General features: G+C 31.6%; 1 protein-coding gene across 1 annotated transcript; it reads right to left on the bottom strand.

Moving 5' to 3' along the window:
- Positions 1-1,099: 1,099 nt before the first annotated feature.
- On the bottom strand, positions 1,100-3,474 carry LOC115695116 (uncharacterized). Its single transcript, XM_030622207.2, has 3 exons — positions 1,954-3,474; positions 1,697-1,783; positions 1,100-1,580 (listed from the first exon to the last, which is right to left on the bottom strand). Exons 1-3 carry the CDS (start codon positions 2,791-2,793, stop codon positions 1,311-1,313), a joined length of 1,197 nt encoding a protein of 398 aa, XP_030478067.2. The 5' UTR covers positions 2,794-3,474; the 3' UTR covers positions 1,100-1,310.
- Between the last annotated feature and the right edge of the window lie 15,701 nt (positions 3,475-19,175).

Here is a 19,175-nt window from a genome sequence, read left to right as displayed (position 1 = left end):
AGAACCAGCAGTGTCGTTAAAGCTTGCACCAGGGTTCATTAGCTTAGTAGTTTTCAGGGCATTTTTCGGCATTATATATATGCTTTTTCTTCTCTTTTTACTTTTTTGAAAAGGAAAACAAAAATAGGTTGTTATGTTTTTTTATATGTAAATATATACACTTTCTTTACGTTCTTCAAGAAATATACTTAAAGGAGGGGTTTGCTTGGAAGAGAAAAAAGGAGATCCGTCTCTTGTGTTGCAGCACATAAAAGGCTTAAACTATCTTCAGAAAAGTAATAGTTCACTTATTATGATCCAAATTTTGAGAGAGAGAGAGAGAGAGAGAGAGAGAGAAAGGCTCTAGCCTCAAGCTACAAAGCTAGCTAGGGTTAACATCAGGATTAACGTCATTAATAATTAGAAGTTTCTTATAAATGTTTTCATAATAATGATGATCAGTCTAGTTCCTGTATATAATATGTTTTACTTCAAGTAACTGACCCACTTTTGTGTAAAGTATTTTTCTAATACAATACCATCTGATCTTTGCATTAACGTACACTTCGCATATAATAATTAATTATTATTTTCTTTTAACTAATACATGGTGTGTTAAGGCTTATTAATGATCACTTGAGCTGCTTCAATTCTTGTATCATGTATTACACACACGTATATAATAGAAGATATACAAGTATGAATGATTACATTTCTAATATGTTAAACCTTATGAATCAGTATTAATATCATATAGTGTGAAACAATTTCCGGGGAAGAACATCGATCAGGTGCAATATATTAGCATATTTAGTTTTTTGTGGTTTCATATATTAGCATATAGACAACTTGGAGAAAATTGATTGATAAAGATTTGAGTATGGTTTTACTTTCAATAAATATAAACACACATATATATATATATATAATCAGAAATGTGCGAGTTAATACAAACAATATAATGATAGGAGAAGCTACAAAGTACTACATTTCTAAAATTGATACAAAATTAAGCTATGTCCCATCTTGCAGATAATAACATATAAATAACAACTAGAGATGATCAGGATTAGTATACCAGTACTAACTATAATTTATGCGAGAGATCAGCAGTTAATCTAAAAGCAAAATCTGTTTATGGATATGTATAGAAGGAACTTTGAAAAGATCTCTTGTACATGTATTATAGGAATAGGATATCATATATGTCATGAGGGAAAATTAAAGTTTGATGGCTATCAACAATTGATTAGAGAAATCAATAATTTAAGAAACAGAAAATGCGAAACAGTTTCTTCTTTGTTGATAAATATAAATAGATATATGCATCTCTACAGTTTAAGTGACAAATCAACAGGATTAGAAATGTCAGACCCATTTTCTGTAGTAGTAGTAGCAGCAGAGAAAGTGTTAACATAAGAAGTTTTATCAGCCCCTGAAATTGAATTTTGGTGATCACTAGAAGAGTGGATTTTCTTCATCAAGATCTCATTGGAACTAGTGCCACAGCTGTTATATTTTCCTGGAAAGAACTCGTACTCCATTAATACTCCTCCACTAGCTGGATTTACCTTTCTGTGAACAGCCACAATCTCCAATCCCTATAATATATTTTAACACATAATCAGAACAGTGCAAATTTATATACCAAGGTTTATCGACAATCACAGTTATTATAAACATTTAATATGTGTATAAACTCGTAATACTAACATACCTCATCATCATGACTTGTACTTCTCACTCCTCTGGTTCCCAAACCAAGGGTTAGTTCTCCAATATTCTCACAATTGAATCTGGTCTTCTGTACACCAACAAAATGACAACATAAGAAGAATAAGGAAAAAAAACATATCAAAACGTTTAAAAAAAATACAGAAATCAATCAATGTAACAGTGTATACATTGAAACTATAAAATGCAAATATTTATTTTTATTTGGGAGTCGAGCCTTATTTATTGAGGAATAAGAACCTTAGGGCAAAAAGCAGAACGGTCATGGTGTGGCGAAGAGTGGATGAATGGTGAGTGCATTTTTGGAATTGAAGAGAGCTCTTTGGAGTTCTCATGATGAGGGTTATGATCATACACATCGGCACCCACAGGAAACATCTGATCCGGACTCGGACCTAGGCTTCCATTAGTACTATTAACCATCCCATAACAATGATGATACGAATGATATTGAAGATGAGGGTTAGGGTACTGAGGGCGATGAGGGTCAGCAAAACGGTATTGCCCCAATATCCCAGCTGGGGAAGAAGACCCACCATCGCAACTAGAACTCATCAAACCAGGATGAGCAGCCGCCCCGTGTCCCGGTTGATGATGATGAACAACGGCGCTAAGAAACCTAGCAGAACCCACACCGCAGCTCCCTCCTGCGCCGTACTGCACCGGAACACTGTGAAGTGGTTCAGTCATGGGCGCGATGAGGGGATTTTGAACCATCTGGAACTCATGGAAACAGTTGTGGTCAACAACTGCAGCCGGAACTGGGAAGTTGAGAGCCCCCGCCGTCGCCGTCGGGGTCCCTGGATGGAGTATTTCATTGGATTTCTTCCATTCTTGTAGTCTGAGGCGCTCGAGTTGAGCTACCCCAAGTCCTCTTTGAGGTTGCTTTTTAGCGTTTGATGGACCCTTGTTGCTGGGTTTTCTTCCTCGGCCGCTACTAGTCTTGGCTCCTCCTCCTCCTCCTCCAACTTCACGCTTAGCTTCTTGAGACCCATTAAAGCTAGGCATAGTCCTTAGTTCCTGATGAGAGGGGCTTATCTCGTCTGTAGCCATAACACTGAACCGTAGTGAGGTAGACATGTATATATAGATATATATATGTTTGTTTATGTATTGGCCGGTCAAAGAAATGAGTAAGAATATATAAGATGAGTTAGGAGGATTTGTTTGAAGATTTTAAGATGGTCTTCTGGGAATATATATATATATATAGCTGTATGTATATATGATGTGTTTAAACATAGCCAAAAACTAGCAGTGTGCGCAGTATATTGCTAAAAAGAATATTTGGTCCTTTGGTTTTTATATATGTGTTTGTGCTTCGTTTTCCTGTCTATTTTAATAACTCCAAGCCTATACCATTTTTCCTGTCTTTATTTCCAAAACGATTTAAATCTAAATATGTACGTATTAATTTATGGTTTTAAACAAAATTAATGTACCCAATACATAAATCCTTTTGATATATCCACAAACAAATTAGGTTAGTTACTCAGCAATGCACGCGCTAAACGCGTGTGATGTATCGATGTATACATAATATATTGGATGTGTATGTATATGTATATATGTATGGTGGGTATACATAGTATATTATATGTATATGGTGCCCACAGAAAATGTCGATCGAGAACATGGCATGCATCTGAGTACTATACTAGTGCACACAGCGGCAACAGGTGCCAGAAGAGTAGCGAAAGAAGGGCCTCATGGTACAACTAGCTTTCAGTTTTGGCAAATTTGTAGCAATAAAAAGAAGCTATAAGTTAAATTATATATATTTTTTTATTTTGTAAGATCAGAAGAAGAACTATCTACTTTTGCCTTTTTGATGCAATATGTCTATTTAGTTGTGTACACATTGTATTATAATAATTAATGAACGATCATGATGGACATTGGATCTGATGATCATATTTATATAGATCATCATGGCTCTACTGATTGATCATGATAGTGATCAGATGGATTGATATATATGTATTTGAATGTGACTAACACATAGTTAATTTTATGCATGGGATATGGAATATATATATATATGGCCGTGTTAAGTGGTCATATATCATAGTGTTAAGTGGTAGAAAACTGATTTTTAGGAGGTAAAGGACAATCTGCCAATATAGCCTGCAATGATAGTATTGGTCATACATATTGACATAATTGTGGAATATAAAAGTTGACATGTAGTAGTACATATATTCTTAAGGTCATTTTTTTTTCCATATGAATATTAAGATATTATATCTAAATTTGAATAATAAAATATTTAGATGTTTATTTTTTTACATCTGAATTATTTAATTTTTTTAATTATATAATAATTAAAATTTATTAAATTATGTTTTATTTTAAAATAATATTTAAATACAATTTATATATCATTAAAAAAAACCACATAATTAATATATTAATTGTAAAAATTTTGAAGTATTAATTTTTTCTTTCTGCGCTTACCAACTACGTCATTTATTTTTAATATCAAATAATTATATAGGAAAAATATGTAGTAAAACTCCTAGAAAGGCATTTCAGTAGACTTTTATTTGTTTTGACATTTAGTAAAAAAATTATTAAGTTCATTTTTTTTTCATGATCATGTATGTTGTTATTTAGAATTATTTATAAATTATCAAAAAACTCTAAATAATTTACAGTGCCAAAAATAATATTCGATCTTTTTTATTTTCTTAATGTGCCAATAGTTATTTACCACACGTACGTATAAGAAAAATAATTGCATGTGCACCAAACTATTTGAACCTTATTTGTTCAGCATTGCAAACTATCAAAAAAGTTAAAAAAAATTTATAGTAGTCCTAAATAGCTACATAGTACACGATTATGAAAAAAATAGACTAAAATATTCTCTTAAATGCCAAACTAGATAGAGGGTCTACTGAAACTGTTTATTAGAAAGAGGGTTGTAATGACCTCATACTTATAATATAGATTAGTAGACAATTAATATTAATTAATTATATTATGTGATGTGGACCCTATTTTTAAGAAATAGGTATTTAAATTATAATTTTTTAATTTTGGAGATTTTATTAAATTCTAGGTGTATTATATATGATATACATGAATTTTGATATTTTTATGGTTTATGTCCGATAAAGGTAGAAATGCAACGGTTTGGCCATTAGAGTAACATAGATATGATTTAGTATCTTTTATTTGGCGGGTAAAAATATTGGACATATGAAATATCGAGATTATACGGAGCAGTGGTTTTTGACCATTTTACCCCTAGGCATTTAGTTTGCTTGAGTACTGAGTAAAGTGAGGGCAATTCAGTAATTTCCTTAAATTTTATGTGATGCTTGTGAGTGGGATTTCTAGAGATTACTATAGTAATATAAGCTGATATATTCTATAGTGTTATTTTAATTTTTACACTATGATGTGGCACCTAACTGAATGACACGTGTCTCACATTTCTTAACCTGGGCGGATGGTTCTATGCCTAGCAGGCCACACAGATTGACATGAAGCTCAAAGTCATACACACATAGCAGGATGTCTGAGCAAAGTCATTGATGGACATCCGACCATCACGATCGCGTGATCAACTCGCATGTACCAACTAGGGGGTGCGAGTTGGCAATTTTAGAAATAAACATTGTAAGAACCAGTATATTCTGTAGTGAAAAATTATGTCCAGTTGCATTTGGGATTCGTAGTATTTTGTCTAGAGTTCGTACTGTTAGTGTTAGTCCACGTCAGCAAATATATTTTGGGTTTTAGTTGTTCAGATGGTAACATCTGTCTATTTTGGGTTTCTTGGTTTAGCTAGGTATAAATACAACTTTTGGGTATTATGTTGAGGAACCTTTTAGATCGGAGATTAGGGATTACGTTTCTTTCTTCTTGTTTCTTCTTTATGTTCCATGGCAGGTGATCTTTGAGCTTGGTGGTATGAATCCAATGTTGCAGATTAAAGCTTGAAGATATTGAGTTCAGACTGAAGGGATTTCAGTATCATCTTCATCACCATATCTGAAGGGAATTCAGATTGAGTAAAAGTGTTGAGAGAGCTCATCATTCACACAAGGGGATCTTGTGTCTCTAATCAAGGGTCTTGGTTGGTATGGGTAAAGATTCACTGTATTTTGTAAAAGAGTGTATTGTTTACAATATTGTTGGTATTTGTAAGATACATTTTTGAATATAGTGAAAGTTATTACCCTGGTTTGGGGAACCTAAGCACTAGCCGCCTAGAATGAGTTTCCAGGGCAGGTGAAGCTTGTAAAATTTTGGTGTTGAATTTTTAATTTTGTTCTTTCTATTCAAGCATAAATCAAGATAAAATCAATCTAAATATGAAAAGATAGGTTAGACAAGAACTTGGGGTTTACGTTTGGTATCAGAGCCAGCTATTTCTGTTAGAAATTTTGATCCTTAGGGTTCTGGCAAAATTTTTTGTACTAAAATTCATTGGTGCTGTAATTCTTGATTTTTCTGCATTTTTTTCTTTCTACAACTCCCAGTTGGAACAAACCCTCTCTCCAGATCTGGGAGTAAACTGCTCTCTATCTTTGTTTAGTTTTTTCTTGTTCGTACATGAATGGAGATGTTCAAAGAAGGAGGGTCCACATCACGACCCCCAACTGGAAGGTGCCAATTACCCATATTGGAAAACCAAAATGCAAGCATTCTTGAGGGCGGTGAATGAAAGAGTTTGGATGGCCATAGAAGATGGTTGGACTTGCCCAACGATGATGGATAATGGTGTCACCAAACCAAAACCTACGAGCTTGTGGACTCCAGATGAGATGGAGAGGGCCAATTTTAATTCGAAGGCCATGCATGCTCTATTCAATGCAGTGTCGACAAATCAATTGAAGGTCATTGCGAACTGTGAGATGGACAAAGAGGCTTGGGAAAAACTACAAATTAAAAATGAAGGAACGGATGAAGTAAAGAAATCCCGTCTTCGTGCTTTGGCAAAAGCGTTTGAAGATTTATCAATGGAGAAAGAAGAAACGGTGGCTGAGTTCCATGCTAAATTGTGTGACATATCAAATCAGTCTTATTCTTTGGAAAAGACTTATTCAAATGCAAAGTTGGTTCGTAAAGTTCTTGGAATCCTACCTAGGAGATTTATGTCTAAAGTAACCTCCGTTGAAGAAATGAGAAACGTGGAGGAACTGAATCTTAATTAACTGATTGGATCCTTACAGAATTATGAAATGTCCTTAACAAGGTGGAAGAATGAAAAAAAGAAGAAGGATGTGAACAAAGAAAAAGGGGACAGCTTTGCGTTCATTCACAAAGAAGAAAAGAAGTCTATCCCAGATGTGTTTGTTGGTTTCTCAGATGAAGCTGTAGATCTGCTGACCAAGAACTATGCAAAATTCTTGAGAAAGAAGTATAAGAAAGTTTTTTCTGAGGGTAAGGAAAATGTTCCCAAAAGAAATCCTCTTGGGAACTTCAGGCATGGTCAGCTACCCAGTGACAATAAGAGCATGGACATTCAGTGTAGAGAATGTGATGGGTTCGGACACATTCAAACCGAGTGTGACAACACTCTCAAAAAGAAGAAAGCCCTTGTTGCCACCTGGAGCGATAGTGACGAAGAAAAATATTCTTATACAAGAAAAAGTTCTAATGAGGATAAACAGGTAGTGGCTTTCATGGCTCAAAGTCATCATTCTATTGAATCTGAGGATGATGGGGTTTCCACTTTTTCTGAAGCTGGCAGTAATGGAAGAAAAAAATGCATATGAAGAGTTGTTTGCTCAGTGGGAATATATGACCAAGTAGATTAGAGGTCTAAATAGTGCCAAGGAGCAGATAGAGTCTAAAAAAGTCAAGTTGGAGGACACTGTTATGAATCTCAACAAACTTCTTGATGAGAAGGACAGTGAGATCTACAAGCTTTCAGCTGAACTCATAAGAGCTAAACAGGCTTTAGAGTTTATCCCTCCTGGAACGACTACAATCAATTAAACTCTTCAACTTCAAAAACCTTATGGTGATCGAACCTCTATCGGATACAAGATGTTGTATAAGAAAGGAGATAACTTGGGGGTAGAAGAGTCCACTACACCAGTGATCAACCTGTACAAAAAGGCTGACAAGCAATCATCACTTTTGTCGACACCTGTTGTTGGGTTTTATGCCCTAAATAAAACTCATTTCAATATAATCAGATTTACTTATTAATATAGATCAGAAATAACATTTAATGTTGCATGGTTCACATGATTTATTTCATGATTATATGTACATAATGTATGAATTCGTCTGAAACCCTTTTCACATACCTGATCCTGTTTATTGTGCTGTCAACACATTGGAAAGTAAACATGACTATGTGAATAAAATTTCCTAGATTTATCAGACATAGGGTTTTACTGATATGATAATCTGCAACAGAGTTTACTTGCATTTGGAGAAGTGCTATGTTCTTTCCAGAGCATTGGTTAAAGTAAAGCTCAGGTTGGATGCATGGAGTATGCATCGGAAGGGACCGATATTGAACTTTGACTTAGATTTATTAAACTTACCGTAATATCTATTCAAGTCAATATCGCCTAGTTGATCCTAGATCAAATGATCTTAATCCTGTTATGATTAGGTTCAATCTCAGGAGGCTATTCGTGTTCTTTGATTTGTTAGTTAAGCCTACTTTTAGGTCAGGGTGATACGTACATTTTGGGAACACAGTGGTGCAATTGAGTGGGAGCGCTAACATAAACATAGAATCTATAGCTTCTATATGGCGAATAGTAAGTAAAGGATGATTTCCTTCGAGCTTGACCAAACAAAAATAAATGGTGGAGATCTCATTTCACATAAGCTGAAATATCATTTATACGGGGTTAAATGTTTTACGGACTAAATACATTGTAGGGTGTAACGGTAATCTAATCCCTTTACAGTGTAGATCATTCATATAGAGGATCATTGATCCAATTAGGATTATAACAATGGATAACTAATGATGTGTCTATATGGTGGAACATATAGAGCATTCTATATACTGAGAATGCAATTCTAAGTTCTATGCGTGGATTCAACGAAGAATTAATAAGTTAGTGAATTTTAGTAATAAATTCTTGATCTACTTATTGGAAGCTCGGTTATATAGACCCATGGTCCCCGCACTAGTTGAGATAATATTGCTTGTAAGACTCATATAATTGGTTTTGATTAATCAATTATAATTCTCAAATTAGACTATGTCTATTTGTGAATTTTTCACTAAGTAAGGGCGAAATTGTAAAGAAAGTTTATAGGGGCATATTTGTTAATTATGATACTTTGTATGGTTCAATTAATAAATATTATAAATGACAATATTATTTAATAATTATTTATAGTTATTAAATAGTTAGAATTGGCATTTAAATGGTTGAATTAGAAAATTGGCGTTTTTGAGAAAATCAGATGCAGAAAAGATAAAACTGCAAAATTGCAAAAGTGAGGCCCAAATCCACTAAGCATGGCCGGCCACTTTTGTAGAGAATTTAAATTGATATTTTCATTATTTTAATGCCAAATAATTCAAACCTAACCCTAGTGGAAAGCTATAAATAGATAGTGAAGGCTTCAGGAAAATTACACTTAAATTTTCTATTTTTCCTTCAGAGAAAAACCTGAGCCTTCTCTCTGCCTATCTGGCCGACCACTCCCTCTCTCTTTCTTCCCTCTTGAATTTCAAAATTCTTAGTGTTAGAGTAGTGCCCACACACAGCAAGTGATACCTCAACCATAGTGAGGAAGATCGTGAAGAAAGACTTTCAGCAAGAAGGAGTTTCAGCACTAAAGAATCAGAGAAAGAGATCCAGGTTCAGATATTGATAATGCTCTGCTACAGAAAGGAATCATGGGCTAGATATCTAAATGGAAGGAGTCATTATATTCTGCTGCACCCAATGTAAGGTTTCCTAAACTTTATATCTGTTTATTTCATCGTTTTAGAAAGTTCATATTTAGGGTGTTAATCAACATACTTGTGAGTAGATCTAAGATCCTGGTAAAATAATTTCCAACAACTGGCCTCAGAGCCATGGTAATTGATTTTCTTGCAAGAAATTTGGACTTGAAAACGTTTATTTGATGTTTTGGATGGTATCATGTTGTATTGAGTGTTATTTGATGATTGATTGATGTTTGTGAATTTTTGTGAAAAATAATTGAACATTTATTTCTGGAATTATTTTTATTAGATAGTATGGAAATAATTAAGCAAGTTACTTTTTTACAGAACTCAATTTCGATTTAATTTGAATTAGTTATGATTTTTTGAAGTTTCAAAAAAATCAAGGTTGAGCAATAGGGCACGTGCGCGCGCGGAGGCGCTGCTAGCAGCCCCCTGCGCTGAGGTTACACGCCCATGAAGCCCCTTGCGCGCCCATGGACAGTATACTGTCCGTACAACTCGTAATTTTTTCGTTTTTCTTCGTTTTTTCATACTTTTTCATAGAATTAACTTCCGATTTTTTGTGTAGTTCTGTATTTATACATTTACTATTCCTAATTCAATTCTAATTATCATAATTAATTTATTTAATATTTTTTAAATTTAATTCATGATATTAGTGTAATTTGAATTTGAAATAGTCAATATCTATCTTTTTTGCTTAATTATCTATCTTATTTTTAAATTTGATTATATCTTATCTTATTTTTAAATTTAAGGTCAGATTTTAAATTTTTAAATTAAATCTTTTTTTTAAATAATTTGACCTTATTTAAATTTAAAATAAGATAACTATAATCATGTAATTTTAAATAGATGTAAGATATTTTGCTAACTTTTAAATTTTGTTATTTTATTTATTTAAATTACATTTAAAATCTGAAAAAGATATTCATTTATCTTTTTTAATTTTTTATTTAATTTTTATTTATAAAATAAAATTTAATTTTTAAAAGTAGTTACCAAATTTTGAAATGATATTTAGGTTGGTTGAAACCTAATTTTTCAAAATTGTAGGTTTAATTTTAATTTTTTTTTTTAAAATCTTTCGATTTTTTTTTTTAATTTTTTAAATTTTTTCAAAAAAAAATAATATTTTTTTTATTTATTTAATTATTTTTTCGAAATTTATGTATTTAAAATTAAATAAATCCTACATCCAACTATCCAGCTAACCTTGTTGCAGGAGTATGTGTTTTAGCTTGTTTGTATGTTTTTTAAAATCTATTATTGCTTGATTGCAAATAGCCATGGTTAACTTGTTGATAGATCCAATGATCTGATTTTAACACATGGCTCCCTTGGTCAAGTAAATAATTTGTAACAGGTATATTTACAATCTTCTTTCATCTGTGTATGACCTAGCAACATGATAGGACCCATCCAAAGTGTGCATGTGTGAGCCTATGTGTTTAATTTCATTATAAATGCATATAGGTTGTTGTTGCTAAATAAAATGTCATAGTTCTTCATAGATTTTATTTAGGCCCATTTCGTTTTTGGGCCTATTCAATTAATAACAGTTGTTCATTTTAAGGTTAAATTCCTCTCTTTTGGGCCTTGTGTGAGAGTTGGGAGTCATAGTAGAGGGTACGACATACTGAACCCAGCACCCCCTCACATGAACCACCCCAATTGTGAAGGCCCATTTGCCTGATTTGAATAACTGTACTAGGTTAATTAAACTAGTTTAACCTAATAAAATTGATTAGCAACATAATTAATTTTATTTATTTTGAAATTAATTTAAGAAAATCATAGTTTAAAGAATTTTATTCTAAGCTAAACTATATGTATTTTCTTGTATTTAATTAAATATAGAATCATAATCATCTAGATTCTTTCTGAAGCTTAATTTAAATTTTTCATTAAATATTCCTATTTAAGTTGATATTTAGTTATCTCTAACTAACCAACTTAAATCTGAATATCTTTTGGATTTAAAATTTCAAAATTAAGTTGAGGAATTTTAGGCATTGGTTATTAAGATTCTTTAGATATTTTTTAAGTTAATATCTTTTCGAATATTAACTTAAAATAGAATATTTTAGATATTTTTTAAGTTAATATCTTTTCGAATATTAACTTAAAATGGAATATTTTCAAATTAAGTGGTTACAACTTAATTTTTGATATTTAATTAAATTTAAATTTGAAAATATTTAAGTTCTAGATTTTTTCTAATACAACTTAAATTAGATATTTTTTCAAATTTTGTGAAAAAGATACTTAGTCAAATAAGATATTTTCTAGATAGTTATTTCTAGACTACTTATTATTTCTAATATTAAATAGGAAAATATTATACATTGTGAAATTAATTATTTATATAATTAATTTTGGTACAATTTATTTTAAGTATATTTTTTTCCTAGTATTAAACTAGAGATTAATAATTAAGCCTTCTCTACACTTAATTATTTATTTCTTGAATTTAATACATTTAATTAATTAGAAAATTAAATATCTAAGTTGATTTTCATCATGATACTTAAATATTTCTTTTTCATGACACTTAATTAAATAGAAAATTATTTTTAGTTGAAATTTATTTTTTCAACTAAATTTAAATAATTTTCAAAATATATTTTTTCTTTATTTTATTAATTAAATTTCGAAATTGGATTTCTTAAATGCTGGAATTTCGAATTTTATTTGAAAAATAGATTAAAGTTGTAAATTATTTATTTTAATTTTGGACCAACTTAAATCAATGATTTTTTTTTTCATTTATTGATTAATTTAAAATAAATTGAATTAAAGTATATTATTAGAAATTGAATTAATTAGTCAAAGGAAAATATAGATAGGTGATATTTTTGCTTGAAGTATTTTTCTAGCATATTTAATTAAATAGAAAATTAATATTTAAGTTGATTTTCATCATCATACTTAAATATTTGAATTTTTTCTTATATATTTAATTAAATAGGAAAATTATATTTTTTGTTGTAAATTAATTTTATTAATTAATTTTGGGCCAACATTAAATTAGAATAATTTTTCCAGGATTTATTTTTTATTTTAACATGCATTTTCAAAAATTGTATCATTAAATACTTTAATTTTTTAATTTAAATTAATTTTGTAACAACTTAAATTGAATATTTTTCTAAATATTTATTGGAAATTATTACTAAGATGGAAGAAATTCATGTTATTTTCATATCCATCTAAGTAAAATTTATAAATATTAAATTAAAATTTATATTTAGAATTCTTCATTCTAAATTGGAAATTTTAATTAGATAAATATATATTTAAAATAAATAGATAAAATAAAGAGAATCAAAGAAAATACAACTCTCTTTAAATAAGGAGCTTTATTATTAAGATATTCGATCTCCATTGTTGGTTTTACATCGCGTTTGTTTTAGTGAGTAATCCTCCCTAATGGAGGAACGTTCATTAGTAATTTCGCACCGTTTAATCTCGAAAGATAAGTAGTTTGTAAGTGTTTTATATGGTATGGATCACCCTAATAGTGGCGACCATATTTGACTTGCAAATTATGAAACAATGGTGGAAGCTTATAAGATAGAATTGCCTTGACTCTCGCCTAAACGGGACAACGCTGAATTCCAATCTTGATCGAATAAAAGGTTGCTAGAATGTTTAACATTTTAGATGAGCTAACAACTCTATTCAATGGATGGTAGCTTTGACTCTCGCCTAAACGGGACACTGATATCAGTTTGTTGAAAACCTTGGAAATTATTTAGGATTGTATGTTTTAGTATTTTCACTTGTCATTCCTACTTGCTATATGTTAATAATTTCTGAATTGTGTATGAATTTATATTGAACCATGTTATTTTCTGTTAGTAAATTATAGTTTAATTTCGAATCTTCATTGTTAGTCTAACTTGGTTTGTTTATCTAATGAGATAAATCCCTAGTGGATTTTCACCATTAGACATACATAATAGTGTTAGATCTCAAAAGATAAATATTGTATATGCGACATCTAGCTGTTCATCAATTGATGACACCTTAGACTAGTATTTTTACGATATGAAACAAGAAGATTATATAAATAAGATTACTTTGACTTTCGCTAATCGAAGCATCGTTGGATTCTTATTTAAACAACGAAATTATCCTAATTCCTCTTAGCTTATTCATTGCGAATTAGCTCAATAACATATCATTGGATGAATGGTCTATAAATCATTTCATGTCATTCTATATTTTCTCTTAAGAAATTAAATGACGCATATGATTATAATCTCGAAATTCTATTCCCAATTGATATAAATCCTTAATCTTAGAAATCTCCTACTTGTATGGGCAAATCAGACTTTAATTTAGAATTCAAACAGAAATTTTCTTATATTTCTATTTCCAGGAAGCAATACAGTTACACTTTCCAAGTGTTTAATATCCATCTTCTATTAATGGATTCAAACTGTATGGAATATGAGTTAGGTATTCTGTGACCAGGATCCACTTGCACTATTCTAAGAATTCTTTGATGTAACTAAACCTAAGTCATCAATAAACACTACCACAATTTTTTTAATCTATGGCATTAGTATCTTGTTCATAGTGGATTTGACAAGATCAATCTCTGCAAAGAGTTAATATGCCTATATCCACTGAAAGTAGTTCATCTCATTCGCAGATGGATGTGCATTCAGGGGTGGATATGAGTTTTTCGTTGTATTCTTAAAACGTAACTCTAGATTATACCTTATGCAAGGAAATTTGAAATGTTTGAAATTTCATGAATTTCTAGCAATGGTGAAACACCATTAAGGTAAGTGGTTAAAGATCTTGCGAACTGATAGGGGTGGAGAAATAGTTAGTAGATATGCAGTTCAAAGATCATTAAATTGATTTTTGAATTATATCCAAACTTACCTCCCCAAAAATTTCGAGTTGCATATTGATGATTAGTTACTAGTCGTTGCCTAAATCCTTCTATGGTAATACAATTTCAGAATGATGTAATGGTTGTATACTTAATGTAAATCATTACTAGATTCATGGATGACCTAATCAAAATCTTAAGAAAAGCTAGAACTGTTAACCATGGTTTGTTAGCTATTCTAAGTGATTAGGGGTGGACCATCCCATTGTCAATAGATAAGAAAGTGTTTGTTCAAACAAATACTACTTTTCTAAGAAAAAGACTAAGTCTGAAAATCAAGTAGCAAATAAAGGGGATATTTTTCTTGATTCCAAAAGTGTTCTATCATCTTATATGACATATGATGATCCCACTGCCTCTGTTGTTTTGTCACAACCAAAGAGGTTAATACCATTTAGTTTTCTTAGACATAATTCGCGGTACCTTGTCGTAGTGGGAGAGTTTCTAGGAACTCACCTTCTTGAAAGACACTAGTGATTAAAATCCATTGTGAGTTTAAACAAGTAATGGATTGTCAAGATAAGAAACTAACAAGAAAGGCCAATAGAACTATGGTTTAATCCATTCACATGGAATAACCTAAAGTTATCTATTACAAGGACATAAAGGGAAATTTTAGTTAATAAGTCTATTCTATGGACTTAACAAACTCCTGTTCCTAGTATTATAGGTTTGAGTTTATCTAAACCTATGGCTTGTGGTATACCTGGTAATTACTTACTCTAATGCAAGAAACTTACTTTAGTAAGATGCTGAAGCATTTTCTTTCTAATGGCAATCTATAGAAGCTTCTCGACTTCTAGGCATAGATTTTATTTATCTAAGGAAAAGTCTCAACTATTCCAGAAAAGATAAAGCCATGAAAGAATTTCTTAAATCAACAGTGAGAGGTCTCAGATATGCTTTAGTATGCCTTAGACCCGGACATTTCTTGTTGAGTGGGAGTAATGAGTAGGTATCAGATTAATCCAGGAGAAGAACATTGGAAGACAATCAAGTAAATCTTAAGATTAAGAAGAGGAACTATATGTTAGTCTATAAGGGTGTGTTTAAAACTCTTAGACTACACCATATCAGATTTCGAAATTTGCCTTTGTGCTAGAAAATCATTCTGATAAGATGGTGATTACTCTGGGGGTGGAATAGTAATTTTGGAGAAGTGTAAAAACCTATATGAAGTCTCTAGGTCTACCAGGAAGGGACTGAATGTTAAAGTTGCAGGAAATGTACTTATTCAGTCTAAGGAAAGTTCTATACATTTTTGGCACCATTCCAAATTGCCTTAAACTATTAGTGTTATTTCCTGATTAACCAAAAGTAGTTGCCAAAGGTATAGAATCTAGTATCCCAAGAGAGTAGACATATAGAGAGGAATTTCACATTATCAATGATTTTGTGATTAAGGAAGAGTAATGGTGGAGAAAAGGTTGTGTTTAATTCAACCTTTCAGATCCTATTACGAGGAGTTTACTACTACTACACTTGATTTGTATATCAAGGTGTTGAGATTATTTGAAATGCACATTTTGTTTTATATTAGTGCAAGTGGGAGTTTGTTGGGTTTTATGCCCTAAATAAAACTCATTTCAATATAATCAGATTTACTTATTAAAATAGATCAGAAATAACATTTAATGTTCCATGGTTCACATGATTTATTTCATGATTATATGTACATAATGTATGAATTCGTCTGAAACCCTTTTCACATACCTGATCCTGTTTATTGTGTTGTCAACACATTGGAAAGTAACCATGACTACGTGAATAAAGTTTCCTAGATTTATCAGACATAGGGTTTTACTGATATGATAATCTACAACAGAGTTTACTTGCATTTGGAGAAGTGCTATGTTCCTTCCAGAGCATTGGTTAAAGTAAAACTCAGGTTGGATGCATGGAGTATGCATCGGAAGGGACCGATATTGAACTTTGACTTAGATTTATTAAACTTACTGTAATATCTATTCAAGTCAATATCGCCTAGTTGATCCTAGATCAAATGATCTTAATCCTGTTATGATTAGGTTCAATCTCAGGAGGCTATTCGTGTTTTTTGATTTGTTAGTTAAGCCTACTTTTAGGTCAGGGTGATACGTACATTTTGGGAACACGGTAGTGCAATTGAGTGGGAGCGCTAACATAAACATGGAATCTATAGCTTCTATCTGGCGAATAGTAAGTAAAGGATGATCTCCTTCGAGCTTGACCAAACAAAAATAAATGGTGGAGATCTCATTTCTCATAAGCTGAAATATCATTTATACGGGGTTAAGTCTTTTAAGGACTAAATACATTGTAGGGTGTAACGGTAATCTAATCCCTTTACAGTGTAGATCATTCATATAGAGGATCATTGATCAAATTAGGATTATAACAATGGATAACTAATGACGTGTCTATATGGTGGAACATATAGAGTGCTCTATATACTGAGAGTGCAATTCTAAGTTCTATGCGTGGATTCAACGAAGAATTAATAAGTCAGTGAATTTAGGTTATAAATTCTTGTTGGAAGCTCGGTTATATAGACCCCTGGTCCCCCCACTAGTTGAGACAATATTACTTGTAAGACTCATTTAATTGGTTTTGATTAATCAATTATAATTCTCAAATTAGACTATGTCTTTTTGTGAATTTTTCACTAAGTAAGGGCGAAATTGTAAAGAAAGAGTTTATAGGGGCATATTTGTTAATTATGATACTTTGTATGGTTCAATTAATAAATATGATATATGACAATATTATTTAATAATTATTTATAGTTATTAAATAGTTAGAATTTGCATTTAAATGGTTGAATTAGAAAATTGGCGTTTTTGAGAAAATCAGATGCAGAAAAGATAAAACTGCAAAATTGCAAAAGTGAGGCCTAAATCCACTAAGCATGGCCGGCCACTTTTGTAGGGAATTTAAACTGATATTTTTATTATTTTAATGCCAAATAATTCAAACCTAACCCTAGTGGAAAGCTATAAATAGATAGTGAAGGCTTCAGGAAAATTACACTTAAATTTTCTATTTTTCCTTCAGAGAAAAATCTGAGCCTTCTCTCTCCCTTTCTGGCCGACCACTCCCTCTCTCTCTTTCTTCCCTCTTGAATTTCAAAATTCTTAATGTTAGAGTAGTGCCCACACACAGCAAGTGATACCTCAACCATTGTAAGGAAGATCGTGAAGAAAGACTTTCAGCAAGAAGGAGTTTCAGCACTAAAGAATCAGAGAAAGAGATCCAGGTTTAGATATTGATAATGATCTGCTACAGAAAGGAATCAAGGGCGAGATATCTGAACGGAATGAGTCATTGTATTCCGCTGCACCGAATGTAAGGTTTCCTAAACTTTATATGTGTTTATTTCATCGTTTTAGAAAGTTCATATTTAGGGTGTTAATCAACATACTTGTGAGTAGATCAAAGATCCTGGTAAAATAATTTCCAACACCTGTGTCCTCAGACCCCACTGGAAAATTCCATGTTCCATTTTGACCTACCAAGGTGAAGTTAGAAGGAAGAAGAATTTTCCCGGAGAATATATCTCAGATGGAGAGATTTATCCCACTCTGTCACTTCTGTAACAGGAGGGGTCATGTTCGACCTAGACGCTATAAGTGTTGGAAATTATTTTACCAGGATCTTAGATCTACTCACAAGTATGTTAATTAACACCCTAAACATGAACTTCTAAAACGATTATAAAATAAACACATATAAAGTATGAGAAACCTTACATTGGGTGCAGCGGAATAAAATGTCTCCTTCCGTTCAGATCTCTAACCCTTGTATCCTTTCTGTCGCAGAGTATTATCAAGATCTGAACCTGGATCTCTTTCTCTCCTTTCTTTAGTGCTGAAACTCCTTCTTGTTGAATATCTTTCTTCACGATCTTCCTCACTATGATTGAGGTATCACTTGCTGTGTGTGGGCACTACTCTATCACTAAGAGGTTCGAAATTATTCAAGGAAGAAGAAGAGTGTGAAGGTGGCGGCTAGGGTTTAGAAAGAGAAGGCTTAGGTTTTTCTCTGAAGGAAATCAGAAGTAAAAGTGTGTTAATTTCCTGAAGCCTTCACTATCTATTTACAGCATTACACATAGGATTAGGTTTGAATTATTTGGCATTAAAATAATAAAAATATCAGATGATAAAGCCTATAAAAGTGGCCAGCCATGGCTATGTGGATTTGGGCCTCACTTTTTGTAATTTTGCAGTTTTATCATTTCTGCATCTCATTTTCTCAAAAATGCCAATTTTCAAATTCAACCATTTAAATGCCAATTCTAACTATTTAATAACTATAAATAATTATTAAATAATATTGTCATTTATCATATTTATTAATTGAACCATACAAAGTATCATAATTAACAAATATGCCCTAAAAACTCTTTCTTTACAATTTCACCCTTACTTAGTGAAAAAAATTCACAAATAGACATAGTCTAATTTGAGAATTATAATTGATTAATCAAAACCAATTAAATGAGTCTTACAAGTAATATTGTCTCAACTAGTGGGGGGACCATGGGTCTATATAACCGAGCTTCCAATAAGCAGATCAAGAATTTATAACCTAAATTCACTAACTTATTAATTCTTCGTTGAATCCACGCATAGAACTTAGAATTGCACTCTCAGTATATAGAACGCTCTATATGTT

The sequence above is a fragment of the Cannabis sativa genome, chromosome 6 (genome assembly GCF_029168945.1).
Source record: "Cannabis sativa cultivar Pink pepper isolate KNU-18-1 chromosome 6, ASM2916894v1, whole genome shotgun sequence".
Lineage (NCBI taxonomy): Eukaryota > Viridiplantae > Streptophyta > Magnoliopsida > Rosales > Cannabaceae > Cannabis > Cannabis sativa.
Note: the sequence above shows the minus strand (reverse complement) of the source record. Positions and strands in the feature narration are given on the sequence as shown.